The 23,049-nt window shown below is 34.6% G+C and overlaps 1 protein-coding gene across 2 annotated transcripts in view; it reads right to left on the bottom strand.

Moving 5' to 3' along the window:
- The window catches only part of vkg (Collagen alpha-1(IV) chain viking), a 54,481-nt gene extending 35,369 nt beyond the window's left edge, over positions 1-19,112 (bottom strand). For both annotated transcript variants that reach the window (XM_017620464.1, XM_017620465.1), the window contains exon 1: positions 18,501-19,112. In XM_017620464.1, the coding sequence (XP_017475953.1) occupies positions 18,501-18,644 (144 nt within the window). In that variant the 5' untranslated portion in view covers positions 18,645-19,112. The remainder of the gene's footprint in view (positions 1-18,500) is intronic.
- Positions 19,113-23,049: the final 3,937 nt, after the last annotated feature.

The following is a 23,049-nucleotide window of genomic DNA, read 5'->3' as shown; positions in this document are numbered from 1 at the left end:
TACTTGCAAATAAGCATTTTACTTATAGAGCATATACTTTGTAGTCGTTGACGCAAATCGCAAAAAAGTTTATGCTGTGTTAAATTAAATGATATGCCTGAAACAAATTAATAAAATCAGAACAAAAAAAAAACGAATGCTTTAGAAACATATCTATGTATGTACGTAGATATACACAAACACAAAAAGTACGTGATTTGTACGTGAAAATGTGTGTGCCTCTTATTATATGAAAACAAAAAAAAAAAACGGAACGTCTTGAGCCACACTCTGTGCAGCAACATTGTTTGTGCTGGTGTTTAAAAATAAATGAAAATAAATATTAAAAAATTAAATACAAAACTTATTTACAGTCTGTGAAACTGCATCGCCTGAGATGCTCTTATCAGAAATTCAAGGCGCTGAGTAGTTGAATTACTTCGGTGGCATTTCGGTTTGACGCTGTTCTATATTTCCATAGCCAGTGTTCTTGTTGTAGTCATGCGTTGATACTCATTTAGACGTGCATACATATTTATGTAATGCAGCCACTGGCCTGACACTATGCCACCGACAATTAATAACAATCTGTCGTAAAGATGTCCAAACAATTATGATTCGGCAGTAAAAAAGGCAGCACCGCGCATTGAAGCATTGAGCAACGGCGCTGAAGTGGGGAGGCGGCAAGGCGGCAGGCGGCAACAGTAGTTTGTGCAGTTAAGAGGCGAAAAAATTGCTAAGAATGCATTTTTCACCAGACGTTTGTTTTTTCGCATATTTGTGAAAATACACACACAAACACACATACACATACATACATACATATATACCAACACGCATAGCAAGATGTGCCTGCGCATGGCTGCACATTTGTTGATTAATGCAGGTTTAATTTATACATACATACATATGTACATATTCGTCCACGAGTATGATGTTTTTATGTATGAATGTATGCTTATATTTTACGTACATACGTATGTATGCTTCAGCGTGGGCGCGCAAAATCAGTGTCAAATTTTTATTTCTGCATGCCGAACAATGTGTGCTCGCAAGTACGTATGTAACGGGTGATTTTTTTGAGGTTAGGATTTTCATGCATTAGTATTTGACAGATCCCGTGGGATTTCAGACATGGTGTCAAAGAGAAAGATGCTCAGTATGCTTTGACATTTCATCATGAATAGACTTACTAACGAGCAACGCTTGCAAATCATTGAATTTTATTACCAAAATCAGTGTTCGGTTCGATATGTGTTTCGCAAACCCAATTGCTGCGAACGGCGACGAATCGACATTTCACGGTCTTCAGCAACACTCTCAGAAACAGACGCAATATTCTCTTCTGTACGCACTGTACGCATTCGTGTGGTTGGTTTAATGTCCAATAAAGTAAACTGAGTGCGAAACTTGGTCACAATCGCATTAATTGTTTGCTCACTTGGTCGATTATGTAGACCATAAATCGGACGTAAAGCGAACCGAACACTGATTTTGGTAATAAAATTCAATGATTTGCAAGCGTTGCTCGTTAGTAAGTCTATTCATGATGAAATGTCAAAGCATACTGAGCATCTTTCTCTTTGACATCATGTCTGAAATCCCACGTGATCTGTCAAATACTAATGCATGAAAATCCTAACCTCAAAAAAATCACCCGTTACATATGTACATATGTATGTATGTATGTAGTAAAAGCATGGCACCATTTTGTTAGCGGCGTCACATGTGTGTTAGTTTTGTTGAATTGGAAATGGTCCACCATGCACTTGGCATGATGTCATTCTAGCGGATCGCTGCGCTAAAGCATCATTCTTGAATTCGCTGTAATGCTAGCATACACAAGAATATGGTGCATACGTATGTACATACAGATGGGCCATTCCATTGTGACTGGTGAGACATTTTAATCCAGAATGTGATCAATTTCGAATTAAGTATATCTATGTTGTAGGAGCTTATACAACATTGAAAGATAATTTTTAACATAGATTAATAACTAATGTATACAATTCTTAAAAAAAAAAACTTAAACATTTTTAAGTTCTTTGTAGCTATTATTTGAATGAGTGTGACTGAGGGCCAATTTTGGATGAAATTCTTATTATATATCTATATATTCTTCATAAAAGTATTAAAAAACATTTAAACTTGTAACTGGTGAGACAGATCCTTGTGACTGGTGTAAAGTATGAAGTAAAAGTTTTCATAGACAAAAAACTACAGCTTATTTTTATTTTTCGAAATCTTTGCATAGATTAATGAGTTATGGTCCTTTAGCAAGAAGTTACTACTGAAATAGGGATAATTAAGACATTTTAAAATCTATTCCGTCTTACTCTTTTACATGGAATGACCCAGATGTTTTTACTTAAATTTCTGCATATGAGTTTTGTGCGTGTACTCGAATTGCAACAATGTATCGCTGATTTTAGTCGTGTGCGGTATTCTATTCTATGACATTTGAATGCAATGCGATGTGATGCATCATTTCTTGATTACTAATTAATGATCCATGCTGAATGAGTTGTCCCACTGCTGCGATTACCGCAATGATGGTGTGACATATGTTTAATTTAAAGGCGCATTTTTAGTTAATTGGTAATGAAATTTCATACGATATTTTTAATGAAGCAGGAAACGGAAGTCCTGATTTTGTTTTGTGTTGCGTTAATTAGGTTTTTAACGTATCGGAAATAACTGCAATCTTTAGGTTTCTTTTTCTCAAAGCAGGCTTGCTTGCACAAAACACACCGTACGCCTTCTGAAACAAAAATCGCGGCAATTTTTTTTATTATGGCCTAACTTATATCCTATACAACAAACATACGTAATACATACATATTATGTTTAGACTTGTTACTGTACGATCATTATGACGCGTGCCGACTTGACGACTTGACGTTGAACTTTTGATTATAACTTTACTGACATTACTTTACAGTCAGAAAAATGGTATAAAATCAATGAATTTACAGTTTATTTCAACAGATTTTGCATTTAAATCACATATAACAGACGAATTTGTGAGATTAACTAGTGCCCGTCAATTTATATATAAACTAACAGATTAACCTGTTGAAATAAAACAACTTATCCATCAGAATAGCCATTATGAATATTGTTAATTCAACAGATTTTCTGTAAAATTTATTGCGTTATTGTTCTCGAATCGACTACCAAAAGTGTTGATATAAAATATAATTTCTTTTGGATTGACCAGCAGATCTTAACAGATTTTCTGTTAATTTTACCGTAAAGTTCTGTTAAATTAAATGAGTTAGTGCTTTTCCAATTAATAACTGCCGATATTGTTGAATTTAAATTTTTTTTATCTGTCAGACTGACCACGAAAAACTCAGCGAGAGGTTGGTTGCCCACGATCAGGATAGGCAACTCATTTTTGATAATTTCCTGATTTCGACAATGAAATTCCCCGCTTTTCTCCAAAATTTCGTGAAATCCCAAAACGGTCGTTTCCCCGATTCCCCACGTAAACTGAAAATCTCCTCAAACTGGGGAATTCCCCACGAGTGGGCTTTCCTGAGTTGGCTACACCGAAATTCACTATACTTTCGCCGTTTTCTTTACACTTCATTTATTAATTTTTATTACTAATCATATATTTTCACAATTTAAAGCAATAAAAACACGATTCCTATCTCTTTAATCCTCCTATTCGGCTTCGCTACTTTTTACCCACAAATGTCATCGCCGTCGGGAATGCGCATTTCTTGTTGGTTGCCTATACAATGCATTCAATCAAAAAATGGTTGCCAACAACCAAAGCATTCATGATGGTCAAATACCTGGACGAAAAAATAAATACGTTATTATTATATAATGAAAAGATTTTTGAAGCAACAAATCCGACTCGATACGCTAGCGCTACTACTAAAAACTTCGCTTTTGATATTTTCGCACTGTCAAGGTAGTAAGTAGTGCGTGCACTTCCATTTGATATTTCGGGCATCACTGTATGTATGCTTTGCAAAGCCCGTCAAGCGAGGCTGCCTTCGACTTATTATTATATTTTAATAAGTTTTGTTATGTGAGACTTGAGAAGTGTATAGCAAAAATATCCTGGCTGTTCGTTATTTGAACAGATCTTTTTGTGAAAGTCCACTTCAATTTCTGTAGGAAAAACAGATTTTTTTATGTTGATGAGACAGGTAAATTTAACAGGCTCATCTGTTACCTTTTCGTTATTTTAACAAATGTTAAGTGAACCGAAATATTATTGATTCAACGACTTCTCGATTAGTGTATGACTGTTAAATTAACTGTCCATAGTTTTCTCAGTGGTTAAATAATTATCTTATTCATATCAAAAAATTAGCACGTGTAGGCTAAAAGGGCTCAATCGTAGCAAATCTAAGTCTACACTTTTTGAAGGGCCTTTTAAATTTTTAAATCTAGGTTAGCTACATATCCATCTCAAACAAAAAAAAATAGCTGTCCAAACCCTTTTATTTTTACAACCAGATCAAAATTTGCTGTGGCTATCTCACTGTACTCAGAGAGAATCAGGGTTAACTTTGTAAGGGCGAACATTCTACGGTCGAAGTTAGTAGTTCTGTGTTTCTATAGCGAATAGTATGGAAGTACGCATGTCGATATGCGCCAACGTTCTCTTTATGAAACACTATGATTTACAAGTTTCAATACCGTATTTCAATTTCGGCGAACGCGCCTCGAACGATCAACAGAATAAGAATGAAGTGAGTAATGGAAATGATGTGCAAAGATTAACATAACAATCTGTAAGAGAAAAAAAAACACAGAAAGGAAAACAATAATAATGAAGCAGCGTACATACATACATACATATGTATCGCCGCATGAAGTTAAACAGCTGGATTAATTTCCAATAGGAAATAACGCAGAACGTCAAAGTGATTACACCGCCAATGCAGCAATAACACATCCACACTAATGCAAGTGCAATCACACGCACACACGCACACACGCACTCACATTTCACAAACAATGACAGCAAAAGCAAACATCAAAAAATATTAAATGAAGATGTGTGCGATAACAACAACAACAACAACGATAAAACGATGCCCATCGCTATGGTGGCTACTAAAACAAGAACAGCAGCAGCAGCATGGCAAGTATCAACAACAACGAATTGCAGAATGCCTATTGAATGCATTCATGGCACATCCGAACAAACAGCCCAGCCACCCAGCCACTCAGCCGCCCAAGGAGGATGATCCCAGAAGAAGAAAACCGATGAGTTACATACATATGCGTATGTATGTGTGTATGTGTGTGTGTTTGTATGCACATAATGAAAACAACGACTTTATATACAATGTATATAGTGAAGCAAGCAAGAGAAATAATAATAAGTACTGCAACTGCACTTTGACTGCCACACATACCGCATGAACGCCGCCGCAGCCAAAGTGCAGCAAAACAAATGTTGCTGATAAAAATATACAAACGAGTTGCGTGCGATATGCAAAGGGCACAGCCGCAAGCAATTCCATTCATTCACTTTTTAATGATCAGAAGATTTATACATATGTATGTTTGTATGAATGTATTAGGCTACTAAAAAGATGCAATGGCGGGGGAGCGAGACTAAACAACAAAGAAAAACAGATGTTGCACAATGTTGCATGCAACGTGCGGTATTTATACTACTTGCGACTTGTTGCTCCACCAGCACTTATACATAGTTGTTTGATGGAGAGGGAAGAGCTGCGGTGCGCCGCTTTAGTGCATTTGAGAGTGCGCCGCGAGAGAGACTCTCTTAATTAGTTGCGGAAGATTTAAGAGAAAGTGCTGCGCGCTACTAACCTGCCTGCCTTCGAGTCTTTTATTAGACTTGAGATTGAGCCTCCTTTTCAGTGTCAGCAAGCGTTTTTGCATAAACCTGAATTACGCAGACGTAAGAAAGAGTTCACTTTGACAGTGAAAGATTTAAAACCACAAAAAGTTTGTGGTTATGTTCTATATACATATAAATGCATGCATACATACATATGTTTGAATGTATGCACTTACATATGTATTATTTATTCCATCTTCAACCGTTTATTTATATATTCAATGGTTTTTTTTTTGTTACTAAAATTTTGCTAACAGACCACAATGTCGTGAAGATATGAAAAAGTATGTAAACATTTTTGAAGCGAGCACATGTTAGATAGAGTACATGTTATGCGTTTATATGTACTATGCCCCTTACAACCAAGTATGTAATTGGCTAAGTTATTAGTGAGCGTGAAAAGCGACACGATCAAGTTACACCTTAACCGGCATTTGTGGCGGTAAAATAACGTACCTATCTATGTGTGTACACTGAGGGAAATAATGCATAATAAAAATGAATACTTTATATTTGATTATCGTTTAAAAATGTTCGTATTTAAAAATAATATTTTCATACAAAATTTATTACGCACGTATTTGACTGTTAACATACGTGAGTATATATATGAGTGTACATACGCACTCCAAGCATGCAGAGCGCCGCTCTGAGAGCGGTGCCAACACACACATGCATACATAGTACATGTTTATCCGTATGGTGTTGATGGATATTCAACATTTGAAAACAAATTTATATGCCTGGGTGTAGCTGAGTGCGCAAAGATGCTTGCCACAAGTTGTTGATATCCGGAGATGGTCGGGTTCGAATTCCACTGGAGGCAACATGCAAATTAGATTTGTTTTTTTAGTTTTTGTCCTGATTATTCACTTCACGGACGCTTTTTCAGTACGAAAGCAGTCATTTTAATATGCGCGTAATTGAATTGAATATTTACCAATATACAGTACTTTCGTTGACGTTTATAGTAAGATCAATTACGTTTCTATTTGATTTTAATATTTTTTTCCCTCAGTGTATGTACATATGTATACAGCGCATAGTAAACGTTGCTCATTAATAATGTGAAATTCCTATATATATATACTCTTTTTAAATCAGTTTTTAATGGTGATCTCGTCTCTTTCAAAAAATATTGCCCTTTTTCAATTCTTCTCACCTTTTGTCTTTATTTTAGAATCGAAGGCGAAAAGAGAAAGAGGCAATGAAAATTCGAAATTTTTTGGTAGAAACGAAAACGCCATACCACTAACTAGGCGGGATAAGATTAACTCTGCTAGCAACATTGACGCATATATCTTTAAAAAAGAGACGCAACTAAATATAATTTTGGTAGATTTTTTTTTCGCTAATAAATTCGTTGGACTAACTTACTCTTACTTATCTCTAATTTTTTCATCATGATTAAATCCTCTAACTTGAAAACTACTTTTAAAACTGTTTTAGAAAAATTGCGTTGAATATGTACGATATACCAGCATTTACATATATTTCCGGATCTAATTTTTGAGTTGTGTCTCTTTTGAAGCGAGTGTGCGATCTGTTAAGTGACAGTAGGCCCCTACCAATGCAACAGAGTTGAAACGAGAACGGACAAATGCCAGCCAACACTTTCGCTAAAAATGTGGGGTGTGTCCCCTACTTAAAAGGGTCCTTTGGATATGCCTACATATACTGCTGTGATTAGACAAATGATCAAATTATTATGATTTCCCTACAACGTCACCACGGCTTACCACGCCAATATATTTTAATTCCATTTGGGTGAGGCTCTTAAAGCTCCCATGCACAGACATTTTTGGAACAGTGCTATGAAAATGCGGAACTAAATAGGAGCATAGTGCTCCTGGTATTGATTCCTGTGTACCGAAAGTCAAGTAACTCGCAGCTTTAAGGTTTGATGACGGAAACTAGACAAGAACCAGAATATTTTTTAGACTAATCTAAATTCAAATATTGCTTTGGGGCAGGGATTATGTGTTCCAGGTTTTGCAATACTACTACTACTACTATGTATCGAGGAGAATAGATTGGCGAGCAAAAGACCTGTCCCCTGGTGTTGTTGATGAATATGCTAGCACAACAAATAACGGAAGTTTTTACAACAAAGTCACCCAGTATTTGACGAACTTGCTGGAACCCGGCTAAGAGGAAGAAGACCCTGCTTTACACCTTATCCACACGTGTCCGGCGTTTTCCTGGCTCAGCTGTTTATGGTGTACAATGTACAGTGTACATTTATTGGGCGAATACTATTTAGCATTGTTAATTATATTCCACTCTCTTTTGCTTTCACATTGCCGAAAAAACTGTGAGCGATTTCGGTACATTATCGCATAGGACTGCACTTCGGCACAGAAAACAAACATTGCATGTGAGCCCTTGGGCCTGTCTTGCACAAATATAAAAAAAGTCAAATTAATGAAACAAATACATACATACATGCAAATCAACAATACAAACTGGCTTAATCCTGCGAGTTGAGACAACTTTGATAAAATCGTTTTATCTACATTTAATTCGTACTATAACTAATAAATAAATATGTTTTGCAAATATTTTGTAAAACTGCTAATATCGAAGAAATTGTATACATATTTACTTTTGATCATCATTTCGTTTTGTTTAAATCGCTTTTCTTTCATTTTAAAAGCTCTTTAAAAGTTTACATGTGTCCGAACTTTAGTGTCAATTAAAAAAAAGTACCTTGTCTTTAGTGGGTTCTGATTTTGTGTGAGCACAGCTTCGTGCGATTAACGAACATACATACATATATACTTACATATTTAGGTACTGGAAGGAGAATGTACAATATGTGATCATGTCTAAAAATATCAAGCGGACGGTCTTTTAATCTAAACATATGTATGTACATATGTATGCACATTAATATGTGATATATAGAAGGAATAAAATAACGGAATATACATACATATGTATGTATGTATGTATGTATGTATGTATGTATGTATGCTCATCCGCAAACAACTTGTACATAATATACACACACATATGTATGTGGGAATAGATTTTAATCACAGTATTTATTACTCGCAGTACAAGCGTTTGACTAGTAGACTCGCTTCTGTACCAAAGACACGATGCCGCATACTCAAAGTGAAGTGAATATGTTTCACGGCGATGAGGTTTGCATAATGTCGATGTCGCCAGCTGGCCAATGGCAAGCTAGCGCGTCCAGACATAAAATGGAGGCAAACTAATGGAAAAATAAAAATTCACTAAAATGACAGAAAATGCAAAACGAAAAAAAAACGACGACTTATATAAATCATTGAACAAAAAATAGCACAGTGATTTGAGGGGTTTAAAGACAAGGAGCTATCAGAACAAACTAGCAATAGTGCAAATGTCAATGTTGACTTGGTGTTGACGCGGAACAGAGCGGAAAGTTGGCGACACAAGTCGGGTTTCATAATTGTTATGCTTTATTTGTTATAGAAAATAAGTACGTACGTACGTATGTATGTGAAAGTGTATGAGTATGTATGTACATATACATAAGTATAATTATTATTCGATCGGCTTAGATCAAAGAAATAAATGCTGAGCCCAATGAAAAGTGCTGCGTGCGCAGCCAAAGTTCAGGAAAGTCAAAAGGAAATCACCAACTCTTGAGTGTCTTGAGTGATAATTGTAACAAAAAATTATAGTAGCGTAAAAAAAGTATTCATTGTTAGTCTGGCATTCATTACTATGAGAATTTACATTTTTTACAGGCTTAAAGTAAAATCTTTTACTGGATCTACAGTTAATTTTTCATGGTTTTATGAGATTTTTAAATTTCTATTTTTCATCCAATTCCTTTTAACCGATTTGAAAGCCAAACTTTTTAACGGGATTTTACTTCAATAAGCAATCTGGATGTGTTTAGAAATTTCGGCATCTTCAGAAGCAAATATTTGAAAAAAAAGCAAAACTTGTTCTGAAAAAAGCAAAGCTTGTTAAATTTATACAGAAAAAGCTTACAAGCTCTTCCAAAGCTGCTAGTAAATCTTAGAAAAAATGTATGAATGAGTATTCCATTATTAATTAAAGAAAACAGCATTTGCGAAAGTTTTAAAAACACAAATGTAAACAAATTTTGTATGAGTTTTTTTAATTTTTAAGCCAGCTAAGTTTTTCTTATAATAATTTGTAACTAACCAATTGTTCATAATGTCCTCCTGAGTTCATTGCTGCCAACGCTATCTAGCTTAGTACTTATGCTTGTAAAAAAAAAAATATCATAAAAACTTGTTGCACAAAAATGCCAGCTATCAGCTCATAAAACGCAAAAAAAATAATTAAAATAACTAGGAGCAAAATAATCAAGTGAAATGCGCATAAAAAATTATCAGCATTCGAAAGGAAGTCGACGAAGTGTTGCTTTATTTTTAAAACTTAGAACTTAGAATATGGGCAGAACAATCAACAAAGTATTTATGAATAGAAATATGTACATACATATGTATATATGTATGTACACACAGCGTTTAAAATGGCACGTGCAGTTTTCGGCATTCACAAAAACGCAGCATACTTATCGGGGCATTTGCACTAGGGCACTAAGGCAGAGCTTCCTCAAGTAGGGTTCCGTAGAAGAGTCACCAGGATTTGTGAAATTATTAATTGCTGGATGTTAAATAATTCAACAGATACATATACTATGTATGTGTAAGTAAAAATCAGGGAACGGAGGTCGGATATCGGTTTCAGTTGCACATGCAAAGAAAAGTTTTATAAACGGCATGACCGAGACGAAATTTTCGATATTTTCGAGTATAGTATGCGAGTAGTTGTATGCGTTGTGCTGTTGGCCGCTGTGGCCAAAAGGTTAGAGGTGCGTGCTGACACTCCGAATGAATAGCAAAAAGATTGTTTCTTAACAGCGATCGCTCTTGGCAGCCAATGGCAAATCTCCTAGCGAATTACTGCCATGAAAAAGCTGCTCATGAAATCCATTTTCCGTAAAACTGTAGGCCCCCCCATTCTTGTAACAACATCAAGACGCACAGAAAACCCACAGGTGTACGCGGCGTATGAGTAACATTCTTTTGTGCTCAATTTTCATACAAATAATCTTTGCGCATTTTTATTTGACCACTGAAATAATTCGTATTTATCCATCGATTTTCTTCATCGGTGACTTGATTTTTTTTTTTGTAACAGAACAGGCTTTAGTACAAATGCAAAAATGTGGCATAGAACCTTTTATCTTAAAATTTTTCTTCTGTTAAAGTTTGATTTTTTTTTTGAATTTTTTCATTAAAAAATAAAAAAAGCTGGAATGAATAATTAATGGCTGCATTTCTTTATTCATTCTGAACATTTGGAATAAACTTTTTTGTTTACTTATTCTTTAGAATATTCCTGATGATATGCTAACGTATATTTCAAACGTATTCTGTTTGTTCCGGCTGTGAAATGGGATTATCCGGAATGTATAAAGAAACGCAGCCAATATGTCAGAAACTGAAAGCCCTATCGGAAAGTTATGTATATACGGTTTATGGAGAATTTCATTGGCTTTCATTTTCATTAAGATTTTTAAATTGGTTCGTAAGATATACGTGATTAAAAGGAACCAATTTTGGCTTTAAGCTGGATAACGGTAAATTGCAAATATCTCGAAAACGTATCCATAGAAAAACAAAAAAAATTAACTCGCTTTTCGGAATCACCGAGCAATTCTACATAGGAATTGGATAGTGGCATCCATAGAACATTTTTGCTGTAAACCAGTGTTATTTAGTGATATTTCAGCCAATTGGGTACAAAATCCATTTACGAAGCATTCATAGACCTTCCGAGTTCTTCGACATTGAAACACACATTTGATTATGCGTCTCTGAACGAGCTTTGGGTTAGTGCTAGGAGTGAATGCCATGAAAAGGCTATCTTAACTTTGCTTCCTTCTGTCATGCTGTGTATGCTCATATCAGTACCCGTTTTAATAATCATAATTTATATCACATTTTGTGCAGTCGTTGACTTTGATCCAACACAAAGTTGAGTTTTGAAATCGGAAAATAACCACAGAAATACGAAAACTGCGATCAATCAGTGACCACTGAAGCTAATTCACTAAAAATTGATGTTTGGATATGACTATGTGTATCTTGCTACAATTATTGCCCTTGGAGCACAAAAATACAATACATGTATTGAAATTAAAAAAAAAAAAACTTAACTAACGAAAAATTACTCAGATATTTCGATAACTAGAGACGATAATAATACTCCGAGATAATGCTTACAACAACCTCAACGAGAAATAAGATAATTTTAAAATTTTCAGAAAATGGGCGTGGCACTGCTCACTTATGACTACATAAGTGTATCGGAGTAATCGCTCTATAGATTTCTACCAATTATTTCATTAGACCTAACTTAGCATATATAAGCATAATGGTAGTTTACAGAAAGGTGCGCCGGGTATATAAAGTTCGGTTTCGCCCGAAGTTAGACTTGCTTCCTTTTTTTTTACCCACCAACCTATAAATTTTAGAGGAAAATCCCGAAACCGACAACAATGTATGAACACGTTTAGTTTGGCGAGGGGATGAAAGGGGGCAGAGAGAAGAAAATGGGAGAGGGGTAGTTGTGTATTTAAACCGATCCTACACTCCGTAGTTAATTTTTTTTTAATTATCAAAGGAACAAACAAACTAAAAACTAGACTGCCGGTTTTTTGACCTGGCAACACTGATAATAAGAGTTGCATATTATCAAGTTTTAGCTAGTATATATAATATTGGTATAATTACATATTTTTGTGGAGATGTGATCCAGAAGTTGTCCAAAGAATGGAACAAAATCTATTTTCTTGCACGTTTGCCAACAGTTACAAATGGTTTTATTTCGACAAAAGCTTATCGCCACTCGTCACCCCATTCCGGTTGACCTTTCGTATTTGTCAATAAATCAAGGACTGTCATAGTTAGACTAAGCAAATAATCTACTTAAAAAAGTCTAATTCATTTTGGTAAAGACTGCTGCAAATAAGCTGTCTTTTTCTACAAACCAACCGGAAGCACACTGAACCAATATTTTTTTTTGACAGTATCAACAAAAACATAATTTTAAATATTTTGGCATTGACATGCAGGTTATCGCAAAGCAAATTCTGGCAGTAAATTCAGATAAGCCAGTAAAATAAATATTAGAAAAGTATTATAATTAGCACGAAAAGTGTCCAGCATTGACTTATAAACTAAATCAAAAATTTTATTTTAATATTAAATAAAAAAAAAATTAATAATTAGAGAGAAGAGCGTGCGTATGCTGCATAACGCATTGGCCCGAGCCTTCGCTTACGTCGTGAGGGCTCTCCAATAAGAAGCCAAATTCGAGCTTCCTACATAATATTTTTTATTTATGAAAGGTTTTAGGCGTTATACTTTATTGAAAATATATCTATATATATATCTTACAAAAATTTTTTATTTTATGGCAATTAAAATTTAATTTAGGCGGGTAGAATTTGGGATAATTGGAGTTTTAACGATATATGTATGTATAACATTTTAAGCGGGCGTACAAAAAATAATCACGAACGGGGACATGAACCAGATACACATTTTGGTCGGTTCGAATCGTTTCTTTTTCGACTTTGAACTGGGTTCGTAACAATCCAAAAATAAAAGAAGTAGTCAACATTTCTCTATTAAAAATTGGCCGAAACAAACCTTTATAAACATTTCGGTTCGCTTAAGTGTTCAGTTAATAATAATAATAATTTCACAATAAATATGTTAGTGTTTGGCCGAGCTTCTTGTTCTTCAAAACTTCTTTTGCAGCGCTATCTAATGTACATACATACATACATACATATGTGTGCATCTTTTGAATTGGTTTCAAAAGCTTGGCTTAATGAGCCTAGAAACAGTTGTAGCGAGTAACATATATACTCGTAGAATTGTAACACTTCCATAATCTTTTGCTTGGTTTTATCTGAAAGGAAGAGTGTAATACAAGCAGCAGTGGCGCGCGATGGTGGCAGCTCCACCAACGCCGCCCCCCCCTGACCAAGCGCAAGCAGCCATTACCCGTATCAAGCCAAGAATGATAGAATTGCAGTCTGCTACTAAACTCGATCACAGCTCACCACATAAATACATACATACATACGTCGTACATACACAAGTATTTAAATACGATTAATCGTATAAAGCTTTAGTTTGTATTCCGGAAATATAATATATGCGAACACACCAACAAACACACACGTACATATGTACGTATGTATGTACTCATAGTTGCGAGTTTGTCACTCTACATTTGCTGCTTTGTGATTATGCATTGTTTTTGTCTTTGCAAGCATCGTCTTTAAATGCAGAAAAAAATCAGAAAAATGTAGTGCAATATTGCTACGAAGTGACCTAATTTTGCTGCAGAGTTCCTCACCACTTTCTTCATCTACGGTCTTGAATGTGGTATTTGCTTTGCTGATTTTTTCTTTAACTACTTTCCGCTATCTATTCTATGTACAATTGTATGTACATATATATTTGCAAACATATAAGATTACATCTCCACGACACTTATTTTTTATGCTTGTTATTTATCAAATTTAACCGTCTACTGATTTCTTTTTACTAAGAGTTTAATGATAAAGGGCCCCTTACTTCGCTTGAAGCTGGTACTGAATGAGAGTGCCAGTATTCAGAAATTTTTATAATAACTTATTATCTTCTGAGCATGTTTGTACATACAGAAAAATTTAAAAATTATATTTTAATTTTTTTTGTTTTAAGCAACAGTTCGTTCAATTAAAGAATCCCGCTTAAAAGAAAATGCAAATAAACATATCGTTTTTTGCTGCAAGAGGTTCACGATCAATAGAAAAAAAATACCACCTCTTCTTAAATTTTGTGTAAAAATTTCTGTTAACAATATCTCATTAGAAGAAAATGTTTCTTCATTATTTTTAATGGGAGCGCAAGTAAACAAAACTATAAAGCCGTTTCTCTCGAGTTTTTTTTTGTTTTTTTTTTTGGTTTTTAACACTCTTACAGTAAATGAGCGACATGTGCAATTTGTAATGATATTTAAATAAAAAATTTTACTTTAAGTGAAAAAAAATTTAAGGAACAAAAACAATTAATATTTATTCTTTTATGACCGGACTCAATTATGTTTTTTGTATGCAATCCTTTTTTGACCGAGCAGCTGAATCAAATAAGCGGGGACTAGTAGCCCAGTGGGTAGAGGACCTGCGTTCGATACCTGGTCCGAATAACATCGCTACACCGTACAAATTTTAAGATGTGATTCTAGCTAAGGCGGCCGCTGTGCAGTCTCTACCATTCCGCAGGGCCTGGCTTCGAGCCCAGTTTCCGACCAACATCGAAAAGTAAAAAAACAAAAAAAAATTTTTTTCTAATTACCATCACTACCCGGCAGGTAATAACAAACCACCGAGTGTATTCTCATAAAAATGCAATCGCCGTTCGGAGACGACGTAAAACTGTAGGTCCTCCCTCTTTGTGTGACAACATCAAGGCGCACGCCACAAATCGGATGTGAAGCTCGGCCAAGCCCTTACATATTGTGTAAACGTCAATCTATTGTTATTATTATTAATTCTAGTTAAATGTATGAAAAATATCCTAATATAAGAAGCTTACTACAGGATACGATATTCATCCCTAGCCCATCTGGTGCGCAAAAGAATTTATCGATCGGTTACCAACCCGTGAACATGAAAAACATAGTATAGTAGTCCATGCGTAAAAAATTCGTTATTCAAAGTGAAGCTTCTCTATATTTTCAAGGAATAATAATATTTTCAACTACTTATTATAATTGGGTGAGGATGTAAGAGATTGTGCAAGAGATGGCAACTCTAGTTCTAATTCCGCTGAATAAAATATAACAGCTTGGTCTTTAATAGAAATAATAATATTTTGGCGCTTACACTTTTGCTAAGTGTTTGGCCGAGCTTCTCCTCCAATTTGTGGTATGCGTCTTGTTGTTGTTACACAAATGAGAAGCTTTTCTAAGGTAAAAAATACACTCGGCAGTTTGTCATTGCCTGCCCAGAGGCGACCGCTGTTAGAAAAAAAAACGTTTTCTTAGCGCGAACCTCTAATCCCTCAGCCACAGCAGCCTTTCGCTATTTTATGAGCAAATATTTTCAAAGGAAAGGAATAATTAAACATCAATATTTAATACTTTTTTTAATACTTTAAAAAGACAGCAAATTTTGGAAGATTTCAGCCATGCGTTTAGTTGATCAGTTGGTGTTTCCTAGAATTACTGAAGGGTTGGCAAGCAAAAGCAATGGTATTTCAAACAATAGTTAGTTCTGAAATCGAATAAATCCGACGTCAATAGTACTTATCGAGTAAATACAATTTTTGGAGGAATCTTGACTTCAGGCCAAATTTTAGGCAACTGAATTTTTTCTTATTTATATAAATTATTTATTGACCAAATGGGGCTGTAAATAGGGTTTTTATATATTTTAAATATTTCCTTTTACGTGGCTCATACATAGATGTTCAGAATTTGAATGAAATCGGACTGTCAGTATCGCTTTTCGTTTGACACCGATCCTAAAATACTTTATTATCTTATTTACTTGTCTTATTACACCGTGCGACAAAAACAAACTACGAACTCACCAAACAATGGGCCAAGTATAGTAAAGCTGCGTTTTTAGTTTTTCACTCTGACGTCAGGATTTTTTTTAAATGACTTTAAATTTTTAAAGATATGATTGATTCAAAATAAATATTTAAAAAATCAGTGGAACGTACAATAACAATAATGATACCAAATGAAAGAGAAAATTCTATAGAATCGACAATAAAGTTTTTGGTTTACAAGGACGAATAAGTATTGAAAATGCGCTTTTTAATTAGTTTTATTTTTTTAAGTTTATAAAGTGGTCGTGTGTATATTAGTCCTTAGAATATACTTTTTTCAAAAATAAATATTGCAAATTTTCAAAGATATTCAAGGATAAAATATTTAAAATGAAATTTTCCATACCCATTCGTCCTTATGCACTAAAAACTTTAATATTTTTTTATTCTACAGGATTTTCTCTTTTTGTTTGATACGACACCGACATTGCTATTCTACATTGTACTGAAATTTTTTAATAATATTTTGAATTAATCATATTTTTGAAATTTCAAATTCATTAAAAATAAAATCCTGACGTCAGAGTGAAAAATGGAAAACGCAGTTTTACTATATTTCGCCCATATTTTCGCGAATATGTATATTAATTTTTGTGTGTGTAAAATTTACTGTCGCACGGTGTTAGTGTCGATAGTGTCGACAAGATTTTTTCCAACACTTTGAAAAATAGTATGCCACCGAGTGTAATTCTGCCATGAAAAACAGCTTCTCATAAAAATAAAAGACCCCGTTGATTTTTGATATTTTTGCTGTCGCTGTTGTGAATTTTTTCCATTATAAAATAGATAAATGGATAGGGTAATTTCCAGTAGGTGGCTTTATATTCGCATTTACAGTCCGATTTTATACAAATTCTGAACATACTTGTACTAAATTGTCCCGATAGGTGTCGCCGGAGTCGAGGAACTTTTAAAAATCATATTCACGATTCGATTCAAATCAAATTAAAATTAATTACAAATGTAAATCAAGTGTATACTAAACCAGTAAAGTTCAAATAGGGGACACAATAGATTAAATCTGGTGGCGGTCTGAAGATCTAGCCTTACACCACCCTAACCATAACCATACAAATGTAGATCAATTCGGTAATGAGAAATAATGTGATCCAAAATTTTCTCGAGAGTTCATAGCAAAATAACACAGGTACAGGTATTTTTAAGTATTCTTTTAAATCTATAATACTAATATGGGGGTTTTTATTAGAGTAACAGAAGCCCAAACAATTTTTTTTTTAATTTTTTCTGTCCGTCTGTCTGTGTGTTTTTACGCGCATCACTCGGTAACTAAATCATGGAAGCGGGAAACTCACAATAAACTAGCGGTAAGGTTAATGCCGCCAAATGCCTCGTGGAATATGCAATGCTAGCATTTATTAAAAAATCCATAGCTGCATTACTTAACACACTGACAGCATTACCAATAACCTAAAATCACAGTTCCAAGAAAAGTTAACCCAACTGTTCGGTATCGTGCATAAAAGCCTATTAAATGGTTTTATTGTTCTGGTGTCCTTCAAATGCAATAGATTCTCTGAAGTGTTTAAAGATCGGATGAAGGAAGAATGGAAAACATCATTAGAGCCAGTACATCTTCGGCCTGCTTCTGACGCTCTCCCGAAAGTCAACGCACATCTGATTCAATATATCGTCGCCTGAAATGCAAAAAGCCTTAACAACATCGTAGATGAAATGGAAAAAGTCGTGACTAATATTTTCATTTTTTTTTCATAAAATGATGTGGGGAGTTGTAATTCGATGAAATCCATGATATAAATCAAAAATTGAATTTTGAATTTTTTATTTGTTATGACTTTTTGCATTTCAACGATGATGTTTGTTACGTCTTTTTGCATCTCAGGTGACGATATGTAAAACAATTATCATCCCCGATTTCACTGGGAAAATTTTGTTTGCTTTATTTTGGAATACGAATTTTTGTTTGTTTTTAAATTCTTGTATATACATACATCCCAATAAATATTTTAATTTTTTCGATTCAAAATCATTGGCACACTTACCTTGGCATCAGCGAAGCTGTAATCATTTCTCACGAATGCAATCAGATAGATTGCGAATATCAGCGACCACAGATATGTGTGGCATATTCGGCCTTGGGCGCCACCACCACCCAAGAGACCTATGCGGCCCCTGGGCAACTGCATTATTCAAATCTTCGATTGGGTGTTTGCGCCAATAAAGCCCGATTCCAAAGTTCCAACGCCGCTGATACACTTCACGTGCGGCAATGCAGCCAGCACCTTTTCAACTTTCAATAATTACTCTTTCAATGCTATAGCTTCTATTTAACAGTTAGTTTATAATGCAAGTCATTTGAAAACCATTCGAAAAAGTTCGATTGTGTTCGAAACAGTTGCGGCGTTTTGTTAATATCCTTAAGGTAGGCAATGCATCCGACTGCTACTTTATCTCTCTGCCGTTGCACTGTTCAAAATTATAATGTTTTCAGCAAATTTACACTGTAAGTATCTGGGTTGCACTACTTCGATACAAAACTAATCGATTCTGAGAAAGTTTTCTTTCTTTTAGAAATATGTAAATAAATATCAAAAAACCGTAAATTTTTCGAAACTAACACGAGGGCTACGACTATGACTACGACAACGGAATGAATGTAGTCGCACGACGNTTTTTGAAATATGTAAATAAATATCAAAAAACCGTAAATTTTTCGAAACTAACACGAGGGCTACGACTATGACTACGACAACGGAATGAATGTAGTCGCACGACGTTGTTGCCGTGGAGCGGCGTTACATCCAGTCGCTGCGAGCTGTGTGAAAATCTGCTGTCTCGATGATCGGTCGTCGAGCACTCTCCCCACATGGAGACCGACAAGCGTTCGAAGTGGTACTAAACACGCGGCAATCGACAGATTTTCATGCTGCTCCAAAATTCAACACTACAGAAGTCACTTTGCTTTGGTAGTGGTGCGCTCAAGCGGCAGGCGGCCGAATGCTCTCACCAATGCAGCCCCAATACTCGTTGTTGGCGCGCGAATATGGGGCCGCACTAAGCACTAACCGAGTCGATCGGGTATCGGGTATGCATGTATGCGTGCGGGCATGGTTTGCATTAGTATTGGTGCTCGAAGTTGTTGTTTGTTTGTAAAGAAAAAAAACTGGGATTTTAGATCGGACGTGCTCGCCTCATTTGATTGCCTTGGAGCACGGAAATCATGTAATGGATTTTGTAAACTTAGCACCCAAGACGAGCCTGAAACGAGCTACAAAAGCTGCCTTCTTGCAGTTGGTTTCATTTCACTGAATGGCACTATTACAAAACTTAGCAATAACGTTGCTTTCGAGATTATTTGAAGGTTTTCAAATTTACTGATAAGGCGGATGTTGCTGCTTGTTTCCGTTCTTAACCAAACGCCGCGAAATTGTGTCGCATGACAAATCATTTATTTACTCCTACTGCTTTAAATGGATGATGAAAAAAATACAAAAAAAAAAAACATCGCTGATATTAAAATTTAGTCCATCAACACTTTGAAGGAAACTCGCTTAAAAGGTTGTCGAAATAGTGTTTGTTACAAGATTCAAATCCAGAAGCCTTGATACATACATATATATGTAAATGTAGGTACATACATACATACATGTACTCGTACTGGAGAAATACTAAGCAACGTATGTAAGCCACCATTGAAAATTAAGAAAGTTTTGCGATTAGACGCTCCAAATGGCCCCAGTCAGTAGGGCAAAAGGTTGACTTAATTTTCGACTGTATTCGAGTGGCAGCCATGGGCAGTGTACAGAGCTCTGGCGATAAGAAAAGTTTGCAAAAGCATTAAACGAATTTAATTTTGGCTCAAGAATTGAGGTTAGAGATTAAAAAACATTGTGGCTTTCAACGGACCGAGTTTGCGTTTCAACAAAAATGATTTTAAAATTAATACCTACACTTGTGAAAACGCAATTTCTTGTTATCAATGAAAAAAAAAATTAAAAATGTGTATTTAAGTATATACATACATAAGTAGCTTAAATACATATAATGCTTCCGGCTAGCACCATTCCCAACTTTTAGTAAATTTAATTAATGAGATTACATGATTTCGAAGGTTAAAAGCAGAGCTGCAAACTAGTTTTGAACCGAACCGGCTTTTGAACTGAACCACCACTCCACTCCATGAATCCAACCGATTTTTTTTTTTTTTAAATACCTCAGCCGAACCGAAAACAAAAAATTATTCGGTTCGGTTCGGTTCAAAAACTTTTTAAGTTTTGTAATACACAACTTTGTCTAAAAATGCAACCCTTATGGTAAAACTGCTAAAGTTTTTTTTTTGCTTGATGGCAACTTTGTGAGTTTAATTTTCTTGAAAAAAAGAAGTATACTCGAAATGTTTTAAGACTCTTAATTTTTTTAGTTTAATTATACTAAAACCAGTAAGGATAGTGCTATCTTCAGCTATGCCGAAGGCTTCATACCTTTCATGAGCATCAGAAAATTTTACTTCAACTCTCTCAAAATCTCACAAAATTGACCCGATCCCTGTCATTTTCACAGTAATATTTTTGTTGATAATGAGTGAAAATAGTTCGAAATCTCATGTTCCTTATATGGCTGCACAAATGGAGAAGTTATAGGCAAAAAAATGATCATATCTGAACAATCAGTTGTATGGGAGATATATGTTATAGTGGTCCGATTTTGCTCAAAACCGAGGGACAAGATTGCGTTCTAACAGACAGACAGACGGACGTTGCTAATTCGATTATGTGGGTATGTATATTTTTATGGGTCTATCCTTCTTCTTCTAGTACTTCCAAACATTCGACCAAAATTATAATACAGTTTCATTTTAAATTAAATTAAAATTTTTTTGATTCACAAGGATGAGTAAGTAAATTTTTAAAGCCGATAAAGTTTATATAGGTTCTTGACGTATAATTTTTTCAAAAATAAATATTGCGAAATTTCAAGGATAAAATTTTAAAAGGACATTTTCAATACTTAACAGTCCTACAACAAAAACTTGAATCTTGATTTCCTCCTTAATTTGATGCCCATGCTTCTTCTTTAAGCACATTTCTCTGAATTTTTTAAATCACTGAATTACTGACGTCAGAGGGACAAACTAAAAACGCAATTTTACTATATTTGGCCCATGGTTTCGCGAATATATACATTTTTCTGTGTTTGCAATGGCGCGGTGTTATATGTATAATGAGCTAGCCATTTATAAAAAAATATTAATTATTAAATAAAAAAAGAAATATAGCCAATACTGATCAAGAAAAGTAGTTTCTATTATTGCCATCAGTGCAAATTACAAATCCCGAAAATCCAGGGACTATTTGCCAAGAATCCCGGGATTTTTGAGACCTTAAAAACACCTGGCACCTGGCAACACTGGCTATACAGAAATAGAAATGACTAAAGTTTTTATTGAGTCTATATTTAATTTAAGATAGTTCGAGGTTAGCACAAGGTAAAAATTAAGTAACCGTAACCGATTTAGCCAATTGGACAGCATCACTGCCCATACAAAAAAATAGGTACGTGTTTCCATTGGAATTATAAAATCTATTATATTTTAAGATTTGCAACCAAATATTTCGCGTGCTGGACCGATTTGAAAATACCTCCAAAATAGAGTTTTTTTTTATAAATAAAAATAGTTTCTTAAAGAATTTTTTGAAAAAAATTCCATCAGAAGACAAAGCAGTTTCAGCTTAAAAAATCTGCATAAAAATATTTTAAAAAATTCTTCCACGGAATCGTAATATGAGATTTATTTATTTTTTTTAACTTTTTTTAAAGATTAGTATGTATGTATATAAAAACTTGAATGACTGGATCAAAACTGAATCAGATTTAGACTTTGAGATAGCATTGGAAAGGTATTTTGTCACCCTTTTCATTCTATTGCAAATAAACTCATTCGAAGTATAAAAGAGAGAAGTAGGGTGAACGAGCGCATTCCAAGTGGAATTAAGATGTACAAAATTCCAAAAAAATTAGTGGTGATTTCTTGTAAAGAAGTTATCCTTTTACCGTATTAATTAACTTGAAACTAAAACCTGGATCTATATAGTGTTTTTTTTAATATTCTACAGACTTTGTAGTTAAATGTTGTATTGGGGGATTTTTAAATCTAATAACTCTTAAATAAATTAATTTTTGGAGGTTTTTTCAAATCGGTCCAGTTCACGTAAATCTTAATCTTTTTCCGAAATATTTCGGTGGAGCCTTAAATATAATAAAACCGCAACTTTTTTTGGTGATGCAGTCTAATTACATATGTATGTATGTATGCCTCCGTATCTAAATTCCTTCTATTTTTTTTTTGAAGGCTTTTGCGCCAATATTTTGTTGGTTGACAAGAATTGGTGTACTTTGATTTACCTTGACTTATTAGAAACATACACATGTGCACATGTAAATACATACATACATACATATGTTGCCGTCGACATTAGTACAAGCAAATCTACAATGCGACAGCCTAGTACGAGTGTTGTACATACATGCAGGCCGCCCATCCATAGACCGACCACACCAATACGGCGAAAAGTGATAATGGTTACTTAGGGA

Source organism: Rhagoletis zephyria, unplaced genomic scaffold (genome assembly GCF_001687245.7).
Source record: "Rhagoletis zephyria isolate East Lansing unplaced genomic scaffold, Rhagoletis_zephyria_1.1 Rzeph_scaffold_02168, whole genome shotgun sequence".
In the NCBI taxonomy this organism is placed as follows: Eukaryota; Metazoa; Arthropoda; class Insecta; order Diptera; family Tephritidae; genus Rhagoletis; species Rhagoletis zephyria.
Note: the sequence above shows the minus strand (reverse complement) of the source record. Positions and strands in the feature narration are given on the sequence as shown.